At 41.0% G+C, this 22,357-nt stretch overlaps 1 protein-coding gene across 1 annotated transcript in view; it reads right to left on the bottom strand.

The window, feature by feature from the left end:
* C2CD3 (C2 domain containing 3 centriole elongation regulator) overlaps positions 1-22,357 on the bottom strand; it is a 607,356-nt gene that overhangs the window by 483,414 nt on the left and 101,585 nt on the right. Inside the window, exons 4-8 of the mRNA XM_086933829.1 lie at positions 20,143-20,339; positions 15,963-16,201; positions 9,604-9,733; positions 8,462-8,617; positions 7,546-7,693 (exon numbers count right to left, since the gene is read on the bottom strand). Coding sequence (XP_086789955.1) covers positions 7,546-7,693; positions 8,462-8,617; positions 9,604-9,733; positions 15,963-16,201; positions 20,143-20,339 — 870 coding nt within the window. The remainder of the gene's footprint in view (positions 1-7,545; positions 7,694-8,461; positions 8,618-9,603; positions 9,734-15,962; positions 16,202-20,142; positions 20,340-22,357) is intronic.

Raw genomic sequence — 22,357 nt, 5'->3', positions numbered from 1 at the left:
TACTGCTTGACGCTCCACCAGACCTTGCGCCGCTCCACCTGCTATTGTGTGGTTGGACGACTTAAGACATCCTGCAGGAAACTCTGTGCCGCGCAGTGCCCTAGCCACCCCGCTCAGCAAGGGTCCAAAGTAATAAGTGATTGGTAGCCGGGCACGTCTCTGCAGGAGGAGGAAGTCCAACTCCTTCTGTGCACCCCCTCCGTGGTACCCACCTCTGTCCTGCACAGCTCGTCCCCCAGGTCTCACCCCAGAGGAATTGTGTAGCAGGGGCGTACTCCCTCATTTATGTCTGGTTGGAACCGTAGCTGCCTTTCCTCAGACGCTGATGCTGGTCAGCATGACTCTCCGCAGGGTCTTGGCTCCGCACCTGTCGCAGTGCCTTTGTTTGAGGAATGTAAGGCCACCAGTCTGCCGCCCCCTCTGAGTCACACTCTTTGCGCAATCTTCCAGTGTCCCAGTCACTACCTCAGTCTTGTAGCAGAGACCTGGTGACGCAGCAATTCTATGATCCTCTGCGCTACGATGTAAGCAGACGCTTCAATCTACTAGGAGCCTCTGAGTTCCTGCACTCAGGCGTTGCGCCCCTACATCACACCTCTGCCAGTGCCTATCTCAGTAGGTGTCTATGCAGTGCAGGTCATTCAGGCCATGCAGGGACTCTTGATGACTGACTGTTCTGTTCCTCCTAGCTGCAGGCAAAATGGCGGCTCTGCCTTCCCATTGTGCTATGCCTCAGCTTGTAGAGCCCCTAGGGTTCGCTGGCTCCCCCCGCGCTGCAGTACCTCCACTGCAGGCGTCCCCCTTCGATGCTCGTGGCTCCGGCCACACCGCTTTTGTTGGGGGAGAGAGGGGGGGGGGGTGGCGGCGCAGCTCTTCACCGCTGTTGGGGCAGGCCATCCAGTGTGAATGGCGCCTCCGCAGCCGTCCCTTGGCCCGCTGCCTGCAGCGGTAGCACTGTAAGCGATGCCTGTGCTGCGGGCTGCAATCCGCACAGGTCCAGATCCCGGATATGGAGGCGATCGCCTAATCCGAGTTCATGACGCCGCACGCACTGCGATGTCGCTCTGCCCCCCTCCTCATTGCCACCCGAGGATCAGCGGCCTCCCACTTCGCGGCAGTCGTCTACCGTTTCGTCGGCTAGGGACGGGCCTCAGGGTCCAGGAAGAAAGTCCCAAGTTGGCAAAGGTGTCTTATGCCGGGGGCACCACAACCAGTCGAGATTTTGGCAGTGCAAGGCAGGATAATAGTAGGATAGTGTTTCTACGCTCTGGAGCTCGAGGCTCAAGCGGCCATCTTTGCTGCGAGCCAAGCTCCGCCTACTAATCAGGTTGGTATCGGCAGTAGGGGTAGAGTTTCTAGCTTTAGTTTTATCTGTGTAAGTAAACACTGCACCTGCATCTTAGCTGTTGTAAGAGGAAACATACAAGCAACAAAATGTAGTTGTAAGGCCCACTGCATAGAAAATAATTTAAAATGGGAGAAAAAAGTGCTTTAACACCATTAAATGTCTTGATTTTTCCAAGTATAATCCAGTTAACATCCATTCTCCATTAATCTTGGAATGCATATCTATCTGCAGAATTAAAAACGGACAGTGGGATGTCTCATGGCTGTAGTTTATTTCAAAGTTTGTTTTGTTACAGCTGACTGTGTTCAATGATGTGGAAAAATGCACACAGCCACAATACAGACCAATGTGTCCATTATTAACATAGGAAGAGCAAGTAATAAGTGTTATGCAGTGGGCATAAATACAGGTATTCCTTTTCAAATATCTGTTAATGACTTCACTTCTGACTTTCTCTAGGTTAGAAAACTCTCTCTATAGAGGAAGGTTTTTTTGCCAGACAACTAGAGATAGCAATGAAAAATGGGGACAAAAAAAACCCTGGATAAGTGAAGCATGTTCAAGAGAACTAAACTATTTTTGAGATTGGAGATACAAACTCTGAGGAATCTATGAAACAGGATTTCTATTTACTATAGGGATTTTGTAGGCCAGCTTGAAGCTGCCTTTTGCCTGGTTTTGTTCTTCCTGCCCTGTTCCACAATGACTTTAAAGGGATATTATGAACAAATACAATTTAAAATATATGTATTAATCCTATCTTAATCACTGAAGATTAATAATAAATATGCGCAGTATGTGACATCACTGCTTTCCCACCCACCGCACCCTGAACTCCTCCCCCACCCAAAACCTACTTAATGGTAGCAGCAATACGGACATGCAAAGGCAAGCCCGTCTGCGCCTATCCGTACCTGGACCATACCCATCACCAGGAACCCTGGTTGTCTTCCTACCCACAGATACCCTGCAGTAGTGGCTCCAAACCTCCGCCCCACTAACCACACTGTTGCCACATCCTACAGAAGGAGCATTCATATGTGCCTCCTACAAGTTCTCATGCACTCTGCCACAACCCAGACCCAGCAATAGCACCCAGCAACACACTAGCTCACACCCACACAAACACACAGATTAAACCCTACCCACACAACACACCACACTATCATGCATGCTCCTCACCACTCGCTCGCTCACCTAGCATGCGAAGAGATGTGGGACCTACTGCACGACCATGCCCCAGACCTGCTCTTCCTTACAGGAACAAGGTTAAACCCAGCCTCTGCAATGGACATCTCCAGAGCCATCCCTGGCAGCTACAATATTGCCAGGCAAGATAGTCAACACAAGTTTGGAGGTGGATTTACTATCGTATTTAAAGGTATCATCAGCTGCACCAACTACACAGACATTCCCCACCAAGTACATGAAACACCTCATAACCAAGATATGCACACCAGTCCAGTCTTCTTTGGCAGAACTCTTGCATACAGACCACCAGAACCCTGCACCAATTTCACCAGTGACATCATGGACTTGACGCACCCCTTATATTCAATGCTAACACTTTAATCCTCGACGAAGACCTTAACTTTGACCTAGAAGACCGCAACGACCTACACTCTGCATCTCTTATAGAAAATCTTGCAAACCTTGCTCTCACACACCACTTTACCAAACCCACCCACGCCGCTGGACACCTATTTGACCAGATGTTCTCCTCAATTCACAACATCACTGCTGCAACTGGAAAAGCATCACAGAAAAAGAGTAGGCTTTAGACCTCTTCACAGATTGGCCAAAGAACAACAGCAACTTGCCGACAGCCATCAAGAATCACAAAAAATGGATCACTGAACGTCCCAACATCCTGGCTCCCTTCAAGCACAACCTAACAAAAAGAGCCAGACCACAGACCATTTGGTACGCAGAGGAACTCAAGCTGATGAAAAGCCACTGCAAGCAACTGGAGCACACATGGAGAACAAGACAAGAAACCACAGATAAAGTAATCTTCAAATTATCCCCAAGACGCTACTATCAGCGGATAAGTAACACTAAGCGCACAGCTCTCACAGATCGCACTGACACGGGCACTAACTGCAGCAACAAAATCTTCACCATCAACAAAGATTTCATTACACCTCCTGCTGCATCCATCAACATCAGCCCCTCACAATACCCTTGCAACAAGCTCTTGGAATTCTTCTGTAACAAATTCACATACAGCATCTTCAACCCTAAACCGAATCCAGTCACAGTTGCAACTCAACTTCCCATCACGGCTATGAATAAACTCCGACTTTGTGATCCGCCATCACCATCATCAAAACCGGTGCTGCCATGAAGATCAACCACTAAAGGGACCCCATCTGACCACTGGCTTCTCCAAAGGACTCCTAACGATCAGTGAAGCACTAAAACTCATGCATCGACTCAGACACATTTTCGAACACCTGTAAACATGCCTCCGTCATGCTCCAGCTCAAGAAACCATTTACTGACCCAGCCATGCTTTACAATTACAAACCCATCTCCCTCCTACCATACCTAGCAAAGGACTTAGAGAAACAAATCAACTGACATCTCAATGACCACCAGCTCCTCGACACTATGCAGTCTGGATTCAGGTCGAACCACAGTACAGAAACAGCACTTATCGCAGTCTATGAAGACATCGGCATGTTCCTCGACAGAGGAGACATGGAAGCCCTCATTCATCTGGACCTCTCTGCAGCATTTGAAAGTATCATACTCCACTCTCTTGAGGAACCAGCAAGAGATATCATCCAAGGGCTCGCTCTCTGCTGGATCTGCACCTTACTGTTTGGAAGCCAAATAGCGTTTCAATGAAGTGATTCAAGGTTTATCACTCAGCCCCACCTTCTTCAATGCATACATGATCCCTTTGACCAACGTCATCCTTGTACATGTCATCAACATCCTCTCATATGCAGATGACATGCAACTCATACTCTCTCTCTTGGATAAGTCCCCAATACAAGAAACAAGTTCATCACCAGCACAACTAAAGTTGCTAACTGAATGAAAGCTAACTGTGTCAAGCTCAACACCAACAAGACAGAAGTAGTTATCTTCAGCACAAACACCTCCCTATTGGACTTCAACTGGTGGCCGGCTGAACTCAGACTCGGACTCAGACTCACACCCAATTCATCAACAGCTAACTGGGCATGGACATGTCCGCATAAGTCTATTAGATACAAAAGAATGGTGGATTTGCTATTTTGACTCGCACATCAACATTAGTTCTCATTAGTCAAGGGTCAATTCAATTTTACACACAATGAGCAATACGGAGTGCTACTTTGGCATTGGATGCACATCCACCTAGGGCATCAAACCGTGACCACATTCCCAAACGTCAGTTCGGGCTGTAGGTCAACACAACGTAAATAGAAAACCAGTGCACTTCCAAAATAGTCACTTTGATCCCTTCGCTATAATAGCGTTTCACAGATCGTCCATATCCTTGATCAGAAGCCAATTCCACAAAACCAGAAGGTGTAGAAAATTCAAGCCTTTATTTTGCAAACGTTATGATCCACAGCCGACGTGCGTTTCGCCCCCTTCGGGCTTTCTCAAGGCTGTACGTCATACATGTACCAAAAAAAGAAAAAATACATGTACTAAATCCTAAGTGTTACATTGAGATTTCTAAACATATACACTTAATTAATCACTTTTTCATCTTTATCAAGCAACATAATTTTGCGTAATGACCATATTAACCCTCACCATGTGGATGAATCATGCAGTTGCCACCAACCCCCATTTCATTGGAATTGTTGAGAACTGCATGTGATGAACCCACTGGGGAAAACCGAGGAAAGCCACGCACTCCAAGTAATCCAACCATAGTTGCTACCTAGCACCGTGCTACTCCATCATGCATGATTTCAAACAATGAACCAGTCGGTTATAAAACCGCACAACATCACTACCATATAATTAAATAGATACCCAGTGTCAGAAAGAGAAAAGTGACTACCAGTGACATGTGTGCCATGAAAGATAGATTCATATGAAACTGCTAGACAACTTATATAAACCGGGCACCTTTCTGAAGTGATATAATATTCAACCAACAGGTTGTGGAACGTAGCATGGCTCCACATTGAGATTGTTTTTTGGAAGATTGATTCGCCACACTACGTGTCTGATATGAACAAAAGGATCCTGCAATAACATAACGACTGTTCAGGCTAAGGTATGAATCTGTCTTAAATTTGAGATAAAGAAATCAGCAAAGTTTTTAATTGAAAGGTTTTAAAAATGACATTCTGAAAAGTGTATCTTGTTTGTGGATTGCATTATAGATTAACTGGATAAGGATACAACAGTAGCATTTTAATAACCCCATATAGATACAGGAACTGAGATTTATGATTACACTACAAAAGGTGAGCAGAAATGTTTTATTCTGTCCATATGCATGGGCGAGATGGCTTTGGATCTTTCATGGCACACATGTCACTGGTAGTCACTTTTCTCTTTGACACTTTTCTCTTTCTGACACAGCCGATGCGCGTTTCGCCCCGAAGGGGGCGAAACGCGCGTCAGCTGTGGATCATAACGTTTGCAAAATAAAGGCTTGAATTTTCTACACCTTCTGGTTTTGTGGAATTGGCTTCTGATCAAGGATATGGACGATCTGTGAAACGCTATAATAGCGAAGGGATCAAAGTGACTATTTTGGAAGTGCACTGGTGTTCTATTTACGATGTCCGCATAAGTCAGCACTGTGACTGCATTGTGGTTCCACACCACTCTGCTGAGGAAGATCTTCAAATGGTTCTCAAGCGACACTAGAACAACTGTCACTCATGCCCTAGTCACCAGTAACTTAGACTCTACACAGGGGATCACCAAGCAAATCACTAGAAGACTACAAACCATCCAGAACTTAGCAGCCAGGCTCCCTCTCAACCTCCCACACAGAACTCACATCACACCTCGGAGAGCTCCACTGGCTCCAGATACACAAACACACTAATTTCGAATTCAACAAGCTCATTCAAGGCCCTACCCAACTGAAGTGTCGCATCTTCTTCCATCAACCACCCAGACACCTCCACAATACTCCTACTCGGACACATCCCATGCATACACAGAACCAGATCAGGAGGACCGACGTTCTCTTACATCTGTCTCCTAAGGTGTAGAACAGGCTCCACATCCACATCAGAGCCTCTTCCTCTCTTCTTGAATTCAGCAAGAAGCTGAAGAGCTAGCTTTTCAATCAACAAACCTACCATAGGCAGGGCTAGCGCACACACACACACCTTCTCAGCACGAGGATACCCAGGGGGCGGGGGGGGGGGGGGGGGGTGATAGTGCGCTTTACAAATACACACAACATAAAATGACAAACATAAAACAGACCAATGGGGATAGGGCTATTACTGCATCAATAAAATACCATTCTCTGGGGCTTGATAGTTATCAGGTACAATTATTATAGCCGGTTATAAATTTTAAATGGGACATTTAATACAGATTTTTGTGTTTTCTACACCAAAAATCACATATTTTGGAATTTACTGGTCATTTTCCCTCACTAAATGAAGGGAGGTTTCAACTGCAGTGACGTACTTGGAGAAAAGTACAGGTGTATTTACTTTATAACACCCAGTGACTACTACGTTCTATATACACCACTTAACTTATAATTATATTCTCAGTTTGCAAAGGGATCAGAATTATAAGGGGAGTTTGCTTAGGGGTTGTTTGAGGTTTTGGTCATACAGCTGGAGGGGTCGAGTGCGGTGATGATCCATCTTACAGTGTAATTTAATATTTGAGACAGAAATATGTTGAACTGCTACATTCTACAACAAACTCCATACTATTTTTGCCCATAAAGCATACAGTTTTCGGACGAGCAATCAGTAACAAAAATAGAGTCAACAAGCATTATATTTGCAAAGCCAAGGTGTGATTCAAGGGCCAGAGGCAAGGAGCACTGAGGGCAATGACAGTGGTAAGGTTAATTTAATAGGGGGTCAATTATGACTCATAAATTGCGATACAAGATAGCACTTGTTTAGGGTTTCTCTTGATCAAAAAATTGTTTGCAATAACAAATTTGATTCACTTAATGTTCACTAATTTTGTGCAACATCTGTTTCTTGCCGATCTCTCATCTGCAACACTTAAACATCCCCAACACTTACAGGAGCTGAATAAAAGAGGTGCTCGAGCAGACTCTGGTCATAGTGGGGATCATTCAGTTCACTGTTGTCATAAATGTCACTTTCGGCTGAAAGGGATTCTGGGGGAGTGCCCGTCCCTTCCCAGTATCGCATAGGTGAGAACTCCACACTGTTGATAATAGAAAAGGAACTGTCTTATGGAACATCATAGAAAATGCTTTGCAGAGAGTTAAACGAGAAAAATTCTGCATCTGGGAGTGAAGGGAGGAAGACATCATCAGATATCAATTTGATATTGTCAAAGATGTTTATAGACTTCCTCAAGTCAAGAAACAGTTCTATTTAAACCATGCACGATCGGTTAATAGATACAAAACACATATTTTGCTTTTATAACAATTTTAAAGCACATGCCTACACCAAGGAAGCTGCCCATGTATCACAATAAAATGTAAGGTACATTGTTATAAAAATAATAATAATCTGGATGGATTAGCTGGCGTGATTTAATCAAAGATAGGGATGGAAATTAGCGAGAGGCATGGTTCTGTTTATCTAGTTTCTGGAACAATTCACAATTAGTGGTCTGGATTTCCAGCTATTTATCCTGCTGCAAGAAGACCTCTTGCGCTTAGCATATTGTGTATAGCTAATCACCAGAGATCCCTCGGTTGAAAACAGCACTGTTCTGTACAGAAAGCCACCAAGAATCTTATAGGTCCAAACACATGCAAAAGTAAACTATCAGCAGATACGCTATAATGGGAGCAAGTCACTAGTTTGAGTTTCAGACATGGCTAGTTTGCTAGCGATATAGACACTGGATAACTCTACACTACTCATGAGAAATTCGCGGAGAAGCATCGTTTTCCAGTTACTGCAGGTTTTAAGGTGAGTGTTCAAAGAATGGAATATTGATGTAAGTGAAAGTATTTACCTGCCCAAAAGTAGCTGTATGGCTCTTGTTTCAGCTTCAGAATCATACTTCTGACCAGGCTGCTCAACTGATAAGCTAAGTGGATCCTTAAAAGGTGAACTTGTGCTGATGTCCTCCAGAGATTTGAGAAGTCTTCTAGATGTAGGTAAAGATGACCTGCGTATATCAGATATAATCAGCATTTCAGAATGTGTTTCAGTCACTGTTATCGTACAAACAACACGTTAGGTTTAAAAGAACCCAATGTATTCAAACTAGCAGAGGTCAGTAATAACACTTGCAAGTATCATTTTACCTGAAGACGCTTCATTTTTAGCAATGCCTGATGTTCCGCGTTTGCTGTTAGAGCCAACGTACCCAATAGATCTGGCGCTAACTCTGGATTAATTTTATATGACCAGCCAAACTGAAAACTTTGGCTTCAGTACGGCTGAGGACATGTGATGTATAGCAGCAGGGAAGATGTATATTTAAGCAGGTATCCAGCACAGTTATCCTACCCACCTAACTAGGCCAACTGTAGCATGCTCACCAGTGGAGATCCAGTTTATGGCAGATAAGAATCAAGGCACTGTAGCCTTGGGAAACGGTACATTAATGAGGATGCAGTATTTATCTGTGAGGGTATAGCGCATGCCACTGAGTTTTACTCTGTAGTGGCAATTCTACTTGTGGCAGCAGGGTTCCAACATCCCATATGCTGAGGGACTGTGCGTATGATGCTGGAGATTTGATGTACAACAGCAGGTACATAGAATGTGGTTGTGAGGCTGCCGCTTATGGCAGCTGGCAACATAGGTGGACTGATCACGAGAGAAATTAGGATACAGCGGGCGGTAGGTTGAGCCTATGGATTTTGCAAATTGATACTGTTAAAGGCATGTTCTGATGAGAATCTCTGAGTCTCCTGAGCAAAGGTGACAGAAAATTAAATCAACAATATGATAAAGATTCTACTTTATTTACTTAAGCAGCTGGCTGCAGAAAATACATTTTAAAGACCACGTATGTGTGGTCTTTAACTTCTAATCCCAATTCTTGTGCAACATACTGAACTACAAAACCACTGTTTATTTTTTATGCATTCAAAAGTCTCCTGATTAACACGAAAGTTTAGTGTGTGCTGACAAGCCAACTCTCACCTTGTTACTTTGCCAGTGTCCTTGTTTATAAGTGGATATATATCACCTAGCCCAACGCTTGTCTCTGGATTGGATTTCATTGCAGATACCACCATTGCATTTCTCAGCTTATTACCCTGATCCAAAAGAGCTAAAAAATATAAAGTGAAATGTTTTTTTCTTTGAATAGTCAGTTTGCTCAATGCATTGAACATCAATGTTTTTTTTAAGTTACTATTTGCTAGGGACACAAAATAAATGAGTAGAACCACTCTGGAAATAGTCAATAGATGTAAAGGAGGAGGAGTAATGCTGCAAAACAATGGGAGGGGAATGATCAAGTAAGGGGAGAAAAAGATAGACATAAAAAAACAGATGGAGGAGTGAATACTGGTAGCGACCATTTTTATAAAGGAAAGAGGACAATTGCCAATTGTTAATAACGCTGTTCTCCTGGAAAGTGGACCGGGTAACATAATGAATCAATTGAGCTTTGTGGTTCAGAGTGTGTAACTGATAAGAGGGGACCCTCTTTTCACCTGTCATCTTCCGCAGTGTTTTTTGTGACTGCATGGTCATGGCATTCAGATGTCCACCTAGGAGAGGCCCACCAATACCCCTTAGAATCCTCACTTTCTCAAATTCCTGCCCTGTCTCCCTTACTGAATTCTCAATGGCTTACTTCACATTTTCTATGTTTACAAGCGCACTATTGGAACCAACTTACTTCTCTCAACAAAAAAATATAGGTAAGACATTCATTAATATGAATACAACTTTTTGCACAGAAACAGGCCCAACTTCTTCCTTGCAAAATAAGGTAGGAGAGGAGGGGGCAGGGTAGGGAGGGTTATTGAACAGGTTACCTTTTAGAGATGTTTATTTTTATGTTCCATTTTTAAATGAGTTCTTTAATGGAATTGCTCTAAAGTTGATTCAAGCAAGAATGGTTCCTATAAAAAGATTATCTATATTTAGCTCTGGCCCCAAAATACAGATCTGTATATGAGAGAACACAACATATTTTTCTTAGAATATCTTTACTTGGAATTTGAATTATCAATTTCTGAAAAGGTTGCATGAATAGTTTAGCTCAATGCACATTGGTTCCACTTTTCCTTGCCTCTCCAGCTTGGAGATCAACGTGCCAGCATTTGAGATGTAATTCCTCAGAAGTATTGAACAGCCGCGTTGGACACTCATGCGGGAGGCACGCTTTTCACTTGATCAGGGTGTCTACGTTACCGCGTTACGCTAGCCCTCTGTCCTGGAGACTTTCTCTTTACTGTTTCATGTTTTAATCATGTTTAACTTGCACTATGGGCAGCGCTGGTGTGTACATGAATTTGGGGAACTGTAACTAACATTTTGCAGCATACAGTACACTGTATTATGTACGTACATTTTCGAACAACAGTTGCAGATTTTTTGTGTCTGTTATCATTACTTTACCTCAATCGTCATGTATTACATTGTGGACACCATATAATGATATTTTCATATGTAATGATTCATGGCACCCGCTACACGAGCATCATGAAGTCTTCTGTTTATGTTCATGCTTTCCCTGGCGTACTTTTACACAGTGATTGGTGGGTTACTTTTCACATGAACAAGCCATTGTCAATGGCAAAACGCGTTGAGAATTAAACAACACAACCTACATTTGGATGCTGTATCTTTTGTTGTCCTGAGAGCGTGCTGAACTGTGTTACTTTTGGATATATATATATATATACACATATATATATATATACACACATATATATATATATATATATATATATATACACACACATATACACACACATATATATATATATATATATATATATATATATATATATATATATATATATATATATATAGTGGTTCTCACTGAAAAAGCGATTCAACACCCCATCAAGGGTAGCAAGTGTTATATAAACGCAAACCTCCACTATACTTCTCAATCCACATAACTAACATATAATTTATGTGTTCCGGAGTAGCGTGCTACTCACTGAATAAGCGCTTGACACCTCGTCAGCGGTAGTAAGCGTTATATAAATACAATACAATATATCTATATACTTATATAATTATATTCTTTAAGATTTGCCATAATTTACTTCTTATTTTTTGATAGAGTACACTTATACCTTTTTCCTATCAGTTTCTCCCCTAAACAATGTGATAGATATTTAAAGCCAAGACGGATAGGGTTCGATGCATTGCAACTTTGCATTGTTCACTTGTTGCCTACTCACAGACCTGCTGTTACTATTATTGTATATTTTTTCAGTCCTACAGTTACTCCTGTTTGATATTCTCATCGGAAACCTCCACCTTGTCCACGCTTGTTTGCCTGTATTCCAGGAGAAATTTTCTCATCTGCTCAAGTTCCTGTCTGAACCTAATTGCCTTCTTGATAATGTCCTGGCTTTCTGTTCATTCTGCAGCTAGCAACTGCTACACAGAGTATAAGGCCTTATCTTCAGTATACGAAGACAGTCAAGCTGTTGCCAAGCAGACTTGCACTAGACATTATTATTCAGTCACACATGGGGTTTCATACCTTATAAAAGTTCCTATTTGTTATCATCAAAAATCCCAATATCTTCCTATCTAAAAAAAAAAGAAAAATGAATGAGCAGCGTGCTTCTTCGTTCATCTGCTGGTGTGATATTGTTTGCTTTTCTGAGTTAATTGCTCCAGGCATATTTATTTGCCTTTTTATGCCCTTGCATGGAGTTCATGAAATTCCCTTCTTTGTAAAATATGTGCTGTGGAAATTCACTAAGACTTTCAATCACATTTTTCCCACAACCTGTTTGCGCACTGCTCCAGGTTGCAACCATGCAAGGAAACACTGCATAGCTCCATAGCTGGTAGACGGATGCCATTGAATCACTTTCTGAAAATAAGGCTGCCAACACCAGCTTTCAACATGTATACTTTCAGTCTCATATCGTTTTGAATGGGACAGTTTGTCAAGATACATCCATCATGGGCTAAATGTCTGCTTTGAAAAAGAAAATGGCCAAATAATGAAAGATACTTCTCTTCCTTTCAAAATGTGAGTCACAGAAATACACTGTAACGGAGTGTTCATCAGTTGGAACAAGTTCTCCCGAAAAGAACCCCTAAATGTCTACTTGTGAATGCATCCAGCACTCAGTATTAATGTGAATAAATGAATAAGATATCTACTACTTGGAAAGTAGAATACCTTCTCCAGAAGGCGAAGCAATTCTTTATACTACTCTTAGTCTAAATAATTGCATACCTAGACTACCTCTATTCACACCTTTCTTAGTACTTTAAAACAAAGAGTTATTTCTGATCTGTTAAATACAGTTGCCTTTGTACACCAGAGTACTTTTTTGATCGGTCTTCAAAACAGTGGTTATGGCTATACTGTCTTGTTAACCAAACTATACTTTAAATCCCTTTGACACCCCTTTGTGTAGGTAAAGCTATCTTGTGACTCATAAATAAAAAGAGAAATGAATAAGAGACAATTGTTTAACCTGAGACCATTGACCCCTGCTGCTCAGCTGGAAATAGTTGATAACATTTCTTACGCTCTTTGATGTATTATGGTAACATATAGAACCAGGTCTGAAACAAAAAGATAAGTGGCCATATAACTCGAAAGCCAAGATAGCGTAAGACTTATTTCAATCCCCCGACCCCCAAACGGAGCCCAACATTGCACTGGGAACACTAAAACAAAAATAAATGCATCAAAATGGTGGCAATAAAATATGGATTTTAAAAAAAATTGCTATATGAAACTGAAAATATATCTATGTACAGAAAAAGGAACAGTGGAAATGGATACACACATTACACATGCGGGCCTCTAAAGAAACAGAATTATAAATAGCTCCACAGTTCGATTAATGCACTTGCTGTCCTAAACATGAATCATTACAAGGATCCATAATACACTGCAACTAAAGCCCACTGACTAGAGACAAAATGGTGGTTGTGCACTTCTTTCATAGAAACAGCAGCTTGAGGGTGGAAATGAGAAATAGTACACCAAAAATCAGTTTAGGCTTCAGGTCATGTGATATACAGTAACAATGACTGCCACCTAATAATGCTAGTAGTAATAGGGTACACCATTCATTCCAACCTATAAATAACAAAAAATGCTAATTTATCATGTCTTTTTCCTTGCTTGGACTAACCTGAAAGTTTTCTGTGAGGGCACCAGGTTATTACTTCAATGCTGGTGAACCCAGGTTATCTAACCATAGATAGGTTAATAAGCTTCAAAAAGGGTAATAAGCAAATGTTCTCTTGTCTGCCAGGAAGTTAGCAGAATACCCACAAACATATGAAAAAGTGCTAAAGATGTAGATTCTGACCATCCACAACCCCCAACTACAACCCGTGGGAATTTCAATATAATTCAAAGTATAAATAAAATTCTATCGTATTTAAAAATAGAGGGGTGTTTGAAGCTTTTGTGCATGTCCTTTTTCTGTCATGATCACAAATATTAATGTAAGGTCTCTCTCAGTTTAGTTAGGATATAATAAAATGGGCTAACATTCTTTTACTGATTAGATAAACAGCAATAATGTTCTACTCTACTAGTCCAACACAGACTCTCGCTATTTAGTAATCATTCATCTAAGCCAGCAAAAAGTACTCAAACACCCAAAACTATAAAACAATCAACTTACCTACTGACAAAGGGCCTATGCTATTTATAAAATATCTCTCCCTAGTCATAAGCTTATTACCCTTACAGCCTTAAAACATGCAAGTATACGCCCTCTAATGAAAATACCTCAATTGATCAGAAAGAAATGCCCAAGTACTGAACTACATTCAACCCATCGCTATCCAGAAAGATGCCACAGCAGAAAAAATACAACTTAGAAACTTTAATGAAACTTACATTTTTCATGGCAGCCAATCAGATTTCAGACATAAGAAGAGACAGAAACTATCACAACTGGCATCAAAAAACATCTTTTGTCAATGGATGCAGAACAAAAATAACTTCTTATGAGCTTTGATTTGTCTGCTACAAAAAGACCATGAAGTAGTTCAATTCCTAGAACAATAGGTGGGTAATTGTAAGAGACAGGCTTAATGCCTTTTGGCTCTGGTGGGTGACTGATGACATGCTGACCATTATGTGTGGAGTACTGCATTCTCTGCTCAAGCTGCAGCTACTATCTTGCCAGTTTCAGTTAACAATGGTGAGCTCGGACAGCAAACCTTTATAATCCAATTCCTTTTTAATTTATTTTCCTTCAAACTCTTTCAGGTTTTGATTGTGTGCTTGAACCATGATTACATTCTTGGAAATGCTTATTTTTTACATCTGCATGTTGATTCTGGTAGGTTTTGTCTACCACTGTTTCTCCAAGATTTTGTTGCAGGTCTTACTGCCTGATGTAAATAGAATAATGTTAATACCCTTTCACCTTGCTACTGGTATGTATGATTTAAGCATTTTATTATTTGTTTTTGGCATTTGGATAGGGTTGCAACTGGGTTTATTATACTAACATTTACTTGACCTACTATCTGGTGTGCACCTTTTTTGGCAGGGGTGGGGCTTGGGGGAAGGTGGGTTACCTGCAATGGATATGATTTAATTCCTTCTCCCACATACTCTTAAGACGCAGCCTCCTGCCACCCTTCCAGTTTTATTGCTGTATCTGTGGCAGGTTGCTTTGAATTTCAGACAGGTGCTGTCATGCGGACATGCTCGTCATGCTCGTTTCACAACTTTCTTTGGTCAGAGCCTTCATATTTCACATTTGTGGTCTTAAGTTACTTCGCGAACACTAATATTCTGCTTAGAGGAACGTGACAACTTAAAAGGCTTGATATTTTCACTTATTCTCCTAAACATAATGGCTGAATATATATATATTCATTTGTTTACTTACAAAAGTTCCTCATTGTTTCTATTTTATTACTCCACTTCAACAGTTTGATTTCAATAATGATGTGATTCCACTACTACAAAACCTCCATCACCTTACTTCTTCTTGGTCGGTGGTTCAATAAAACAAACACCTCCTAGTCTCCACAGTCACTTGGATGATGTGGTGGAACAAGACACCACTGCTTTTCTCACTCTTTATGTGAACATGTCTTGCAATGCCACTTCACTTTTATTATGAATTACTAATAAAATATTTTGGAAAGTAAAACCTCCAGCAAATGAGGATTATGGACACTCAATATTATTTTGACCTCCGGGTCAAATTACAATTGAGATCAAGGCGATAGGCAGATTTATTAGTTAAATGTGTACAAAAAATAGCGAAGACATATTTCAGTAGGGAAAGGATGTAAGGTTAAGAAACATTGAGGAAACCTTACAATCAACACTTTAAAGTTGCAAGACAACTACAAACCTGAAAGCAGGTCCTTTGTTGGCGGGTTGCTGATAGAAAGTCTGTGTAAATCATGGTGATTGTTGGCAATTGGCTTTGTGAGTTCTTCCTGTTCCAGAAACTTCAACTGCCTGAGTTCCTTGATGTCCTTTAAAGGCTCATCCTGGGTAATAGGCTCCAGATTCAAGTGGTGATGTGACTCAAAGAAACTGTCTTTGGAGGTATCTGTGTTTTCCTGGAAATACAAGTGATCTCTTCCCCTGTTCAAAATGAAATTGTGTTAAGTAGCGATTTCCACCTTAAGACCTTCCTATCCACTTATATCTGAAATGGTATTAAGTCACTAGCTATATCCCGAAAAGCCCAAACTTTATTACTGTCCCAATTTCAGATAGCATAATGTAGACTGACACTTAAAAGATTATGCTATATACACAAGCAAAACTGCCGACGGCCAAATTAGTTTAGCATTAAAAAAAAATCTAATTTTACCTAGTGTGGCTAGAGTTCAATGGGGGGAAAAACCATAGCAATTACATGCCTACTAAACATAAATTATCTTTCATCATATGATAATTTGAACATGCAAGTTCCTTCAGTGTGTTCCTCTTCATACCATATAGTTTATTTTTCAGCACACTGTGAACAACCGTCCACTAAGGTTGAATGAAATTTCATAAACATGTGCGGTTATACTTCATTCCTGATGGTGGTGTCAACAAGAATCACAGTTTCCTTGGCATTCAATCCCTATTTTTATCTGAACAGATCAACTGCATGTCAGAATGGCAGTGTCACAGGAGAACGCTAACAAACCAACACCTCTGACTAGTCCAAATGAAATATGGATTGCTTACATACTTGTAACTATGTTAGACATAGTTAAATGAGAGGAACACATTTTGTATTTGAACACACTGTGTGGCAAAGAACATAAAGGCATTTAAACAAAAATAAGCTAGATGAATCAAACATGCTTGCCGTCCCTAAATCCTCCACCTCCTCCCAACTGTTTGTAAATAAACCATGCAGTTATTTAACTTCTAGCCAAACGTGATCAAGGGGCGTAGGATTAGCAGTACAAAAGGAAGTCAATGGAATAAGCACAGAATTACCAACAGTATGAATTGGTTACGTTAATGTGGGTTGCAGTAAAATATTGTGGGAAGAAGTGGACTGAAAAAAAGTCATGTAAAAAATACACCGAAAAAAAATCTAAAACTGTTGTGCCTTAAAATGCAAGGGTAAGTGTGCGGGAAGCACGGACAAGGGAGAATCCTCTTGCTAAAGCAAAGAGGGGCGTTTACAGTGAGGTGAGGAATGTGGTGGGTGACTACTAAGGAGTTTTTAGGATTTGGGAAAGAGCAACATTAAAAGGCAGTAAGGGGATGGTAGGGTTCAAGGATTGGCAGTGTTAAAGGATAGTTAGGGACTTTAGGGTTCACAGAAGAGTGGCGTTAAAGGGTACTAAGTTTTTGTTTTCAAGGTTTAGAGTCTGTGGGGCTCAGGCATGGGTAGTAGAGGGTTACAGTTGGTTTGTGGGGTTCAGGATGGGTAGCGTTAAGGGGTAGTCAGGTTTTTAGGTTCAGAGAAGGGTAGAATTAAGGCACGGGTCACAGTTTGTTTGGTTCAAGGCTGGGTAGTGTAGAAAGGTAGTAAGTGTTTTTAGGTTCAAGGAAGATTGTACAATTATTAAAAAGCATTACAATCATGAACCAGAAAAACATTCTGTATCAAGATTACGAATTCAAATAAATTTACTCCTTCATTAAAAGCATTACAAAAGCCAACTGGAAGTCATACTCCATTTGAGCACTGTTGTTGAATTACAAGCAGATGGGACTGGTAATCATCATACTGCTACAGTGCAGTGTTGTTCGATTGAAAAATCGTGAATATAAAACAAAATGGAGCATCCATTGAAAGTCATTGCAATTATCAATCACTAGACTTACAGCACTAATAATCACTATGCACCAACAATATAGACTGATTTTATTGAAGAGACATGAATGTGTGGCACATACTCCTGTTGCACATACCCTTGATCTTAGCTACTATCATGTTGATAGTACACTGCTCTCTACTATGACCAACAAGAATGGCTGCTTCACGGGCAGCAGGTTAAGGCACTGGTTACCGTGCTAATTAAAGTGCTTTGAGATGCAATTGGGGTGCTTAGGCAGCCATCCATATGGCCAGGGGGTAACTGACTAGCCATGCATAAGGGAACCAGACTACTAAATCGATGTAAAAGGTAACTGTAATCTCTCCCTGTAACCCCTAGGACAGACCTACTCAAGGAACATTGTGGCCATGGTGGTATTTAGGCTTCTAAGGAGCACAAGACCGCTGCGGCAAACAGCAGTAGCTAAGATTCTGGTAAAAGTGCTAAAAAAAAGTTTTTCTGGGCTCCTAGGGGAGATGATACTACAGCAGCAAACCTTTGCTGACGATTAAAGTGCTGATTAAAGTACAATTTAAAGTGCTTTGGGACTCTACGGTCAGGGTCTGATTTGCCTATCAAGTGGGGGGAGGCCTGACTACTGTCTCAAAATTTGAGGTGGCTGTAATCACTCACTTTACCCCCTGGGTCAGGCCTTCTCAAGAGGAATCAAGGCCAAGTGGGATAAGAGGAGTCCTGGAAAACATGAAACCACTGCAGCAGCCAAGAAGGTGGCAGTGCAACTTTCACATTTGTTTTAAAACAGACAGATAACTATGAGGATTTCCCCTTTAGGTAGCATTTGACTGCTTCTTTAGAAGTGCTTTCATTTAATGCCCTAAAAATGGGCAAAGCCACAATATTCTGTGGGGTAATGACGTTTTGCAAATCCAGGCAACATGAATAAGGGATTCAGATTCCATATTACAAAGTATGCACTCTTTGTCCATGTCACTGCACCTCCTACCATACCAACATGATTTCAAGGGTATCTGCCCAAATCTTAGCTTCATCAGCTGCATCTTCAAGCCCTTAGAGAGGGGCTGGAATAGATACATTTTGTAAATGCCCAGGTCCTGAGGGACACAGGGCGACCCCATTACAGTTCAAGGGATAGATACATTGGCAGCACTCCAGGGATATTTAGGTTGTCTGTCCAACAACCATGGGATTCTTCCTTCAGCACCTTCATGTCGAGGTCTGCTGAAATTATTTTCACTAGTTTTATTAAGAATTGTGAGGTCTGTTTCAACAGGAGATTGGCAGACCATATATAGTGGGCCTTCAGGTTGTTCAGCTTGGTGGGGAGAAACTTTGACCACAAGGAATTTTTCTGTATTATTACCAGCCAAATAAGATGTTTTAAAGTCCCGGTAGGGAAGAGTCGAATTAATACGTGGTTTAGGGTTAGTAGGGTTCAGGCATGAATAGGATAAAAGGGTTGTAATGGGTTTATAGAGTTAAGGGATGGGCAGAGTAAAAGTGTATTAAAGGTTTTTTAGAATTAGAGATAGGTAGCATTATGAGGCAGTACAGGTTTTTTAGGGTTTAATGAAGGGTAGAAATAATCGGCGTTTTTGAGGGTTCAGGGTGGGGTAGGGTAGGGTTTTTAGGATTCAGGGAATGGTCCTTCAAGGGGTAGTAAAAGGTTTTTAAGGTTCTAGGAAGGAAGCGTTAAGAAGGTAGAAAAGGCTGCCATGGTTTAGGGTGTCGAAGAATTAAGGAGTAGTTGGGGGATTATATATTTTTCGCACAATCGGAACATGATTGATGGGAATGTCCTTGGTCACCTGACCTGACCAAAGTATTACACACAGACACAGGGGTTGTCTCCAAGTAGGCACTGGGACATGACACTCCTTTAACAGAAATCCATTGTGATTAGGGTTGCCTTACGAGTGCGAGGTAAAGTATTAGTTGTCTGTTCAACTCAGTCACCTGAATCCTCATGATTCTCAAGCGTCCTGATACCCTCCTGCGTGAATAGACCCGCTATACAGATCCACTGATTGATTGATAGGCTTAATCAAGCTGTTATGAAGTTGATCAAAATGTTCTAAGCCTGTTCTTTTTATTTGGCCTCTATAGAGCTGGCATGTCACATAACCTTATTAAGAAGTCACATTTCTTACATAAGCATCATTTCATTTTTGAGGTGTCAGAATATTTTGCTCAAAGAAGGTACACACACATTAAAAATCAAAAAAGAAACCAAGTGTCTAATTTCAGTTGAACAATAAGGAAATGCATAGTTACCTAGGAGTAGTGGCTCTGCTGCTGCTTCCAGATTCTTTCCCATTCGCAGTAGTTCCAGAGAGTTTTTGTGGCTGTGTTGGAACAATGATAAGATGGGGTCCTTGGGTAGAGAAAGCTGTCTCTGAACTTAAATCTGTGGTAGGGATGGAAGTGCAGCTGTCATATGTTTCTGATAAAGGTTCTAGGGCTAATGACACCTGAAAAACAAAAACAGCCTGTGATTGCAGTGTTTAAATGATGCAGCGAAGAACTATTGTAGCACAAAGTGGTACAAGACTGGAAATATCATTCCATTTCACGAACTTAAAAGATTCAGTCATTTCTTAAGGATGCTCAATTAAAGTAGATATATTCAAGACAATATTCTATTATGCTAATGTATTCAAACCAATTTTGCATGTAGCTGCATAAAGTGACCAACAATGTGGATGATGCTGTGCTCAGTGCAAAGTGGAGATGAACACGCCCATGGAATGGGCAGGGAGAGATGAGGAGAAGGCAGTCAGTCTCAAATAGTACAAGTGGCAAAACAATATTGTTAATGGATGAATCTAAAAATCCTTACTACATTTAGTGGATCTGTGTTTTAATCCTAAAAACCTTGTTGATTAACTTGAGAATAGTCAACCTTTTGCCACAGACATTTAACCCTAAGGGTAATCACTTGGACTATGAAATTATTCTTAACAAGGGCAGATAGGGATATGCTGTTTCCAGAAAAACAAGCAAAAAAGTACTCCATTAGTTGAAGGCCTAAAGCAGGCCTCCACATGCCATAGTAGTTTCAAGTATCTATTAAATATCATATTAAAGGAGAGGCCACTAATAACTATTAAAGGACCCTTGGGAAAGGTCAGTTCATTTACTACTGGTGGTAGTGTGAAATCGTGCTGTAAAAAAAAAATCATCCATGTCAATTCCTAGTACAGTGATCCCACAATTGGAGCATCTGTAATGAAGAAGAAATGCATCTATTGAATTGTAGGTTGAGCAGCCTACTGTGGAGAGGTTTAAGGATAGGAGCGAAAGGATACACAGTCCGGCAGCAACAGTCCCCCCCTGGAGCTAAACCCAGTTGTATGGATAGTAAAATATGGCCACCTTGTTTGACCTGCATGTCAGCGAGGTACAGGCCAAAAATCTAGAATCAGTAATCTCAGAATCCGAGATTATTCAAGATTTGACCTTTATGAGCTGGCACTGCATGTTAAGCAGTAGCAAGATGAAGAAAAGTAGCCCTGGTTAGCATATGCAAGAACAACAGATTTGGCAGGACGCTAATGGAAAGAGCAGCAAGGAATTATTTGATCATTAAAAGCATGCAAACTCTACATTGTAAGAGCTCAAAACTACATTAATGGAAACACTCTTCAAAAACTAGTCGCCTTATGTACAAGAACGATACCCATAATTTTTATTTTTATATCAAGATAGGCAAGTATTATGGTGGAACTAATATGTCAGTTGGGTAGTCAGGGTGCATTTTGGGAAGCACACCAAAAGGATGCTAAATAATTCATAAATATTCTGTCTGAATTATGGGTGTTTACGTCAGGGATCATTACATGTATGTGGTAAGTCCTACTACGATTCATGGATTGCATACACCATCAAGGCAAAAATATGGTTCATATATTCTCAAGTATAGTAAACAAGCAACATGAATGGAGAGCATTTCTTATGGATGTAGCATCATCATTCAAAAATAACATACATCATATGGGTTATAGAAGGTGGCCTGAACTAACATGTGTTAACATATAAAGGGAAGTTGGACAGAGGACTGCCATAGGCAGCTCAAATTATGAGGACACTGCTCTATTTACCTACCCCATTCAGGCCACATTAGACGGAGTTCAATTTGTCTTTATGGTTACACATTGCACGTATGTCTTATCCCCTAGCAGGTGTCTAATCGTGTCAACTTTAGGTCTTTCGCATTACAACCCACCTCCAAATAGCATGGTGCATTAGGGAATTTACATTAGACCTTGCTGTACAGTTTTTACATTCTGGGTAGTTTGCTCTACATACAGCACTGGACCGTGGTATAAACGCCTGTGATATTACAGTTGGTGTGAAATTGTAGCATTTTTCCTGCTGGGGGATGGGTTGTGACCCGGCATCAGTGCTAAGTCATCCGGGGACATAATGGCCTCTCTGTCTTGTGGAGTGTTATTTATCTTTTTGAAGAAGGTGGAATCCCATTCTTGAA

This window comes from Lissotriton vulgaris, chromosome 8 (assembly GCF_964263255.1).
Source record: "Lissotriton vulgaris chromosome 8, aLisVul1.2, whole genome shotgun sequence".
NCBI lineage: Eukaryota > Metazoa > Chordata > Amphibia > Caudata > Salamandridae > Lissotriton > Lissotriton vulgaris.
This window is presented reverse-complemented; position numbering and strand designations above follow the sequence as displayed.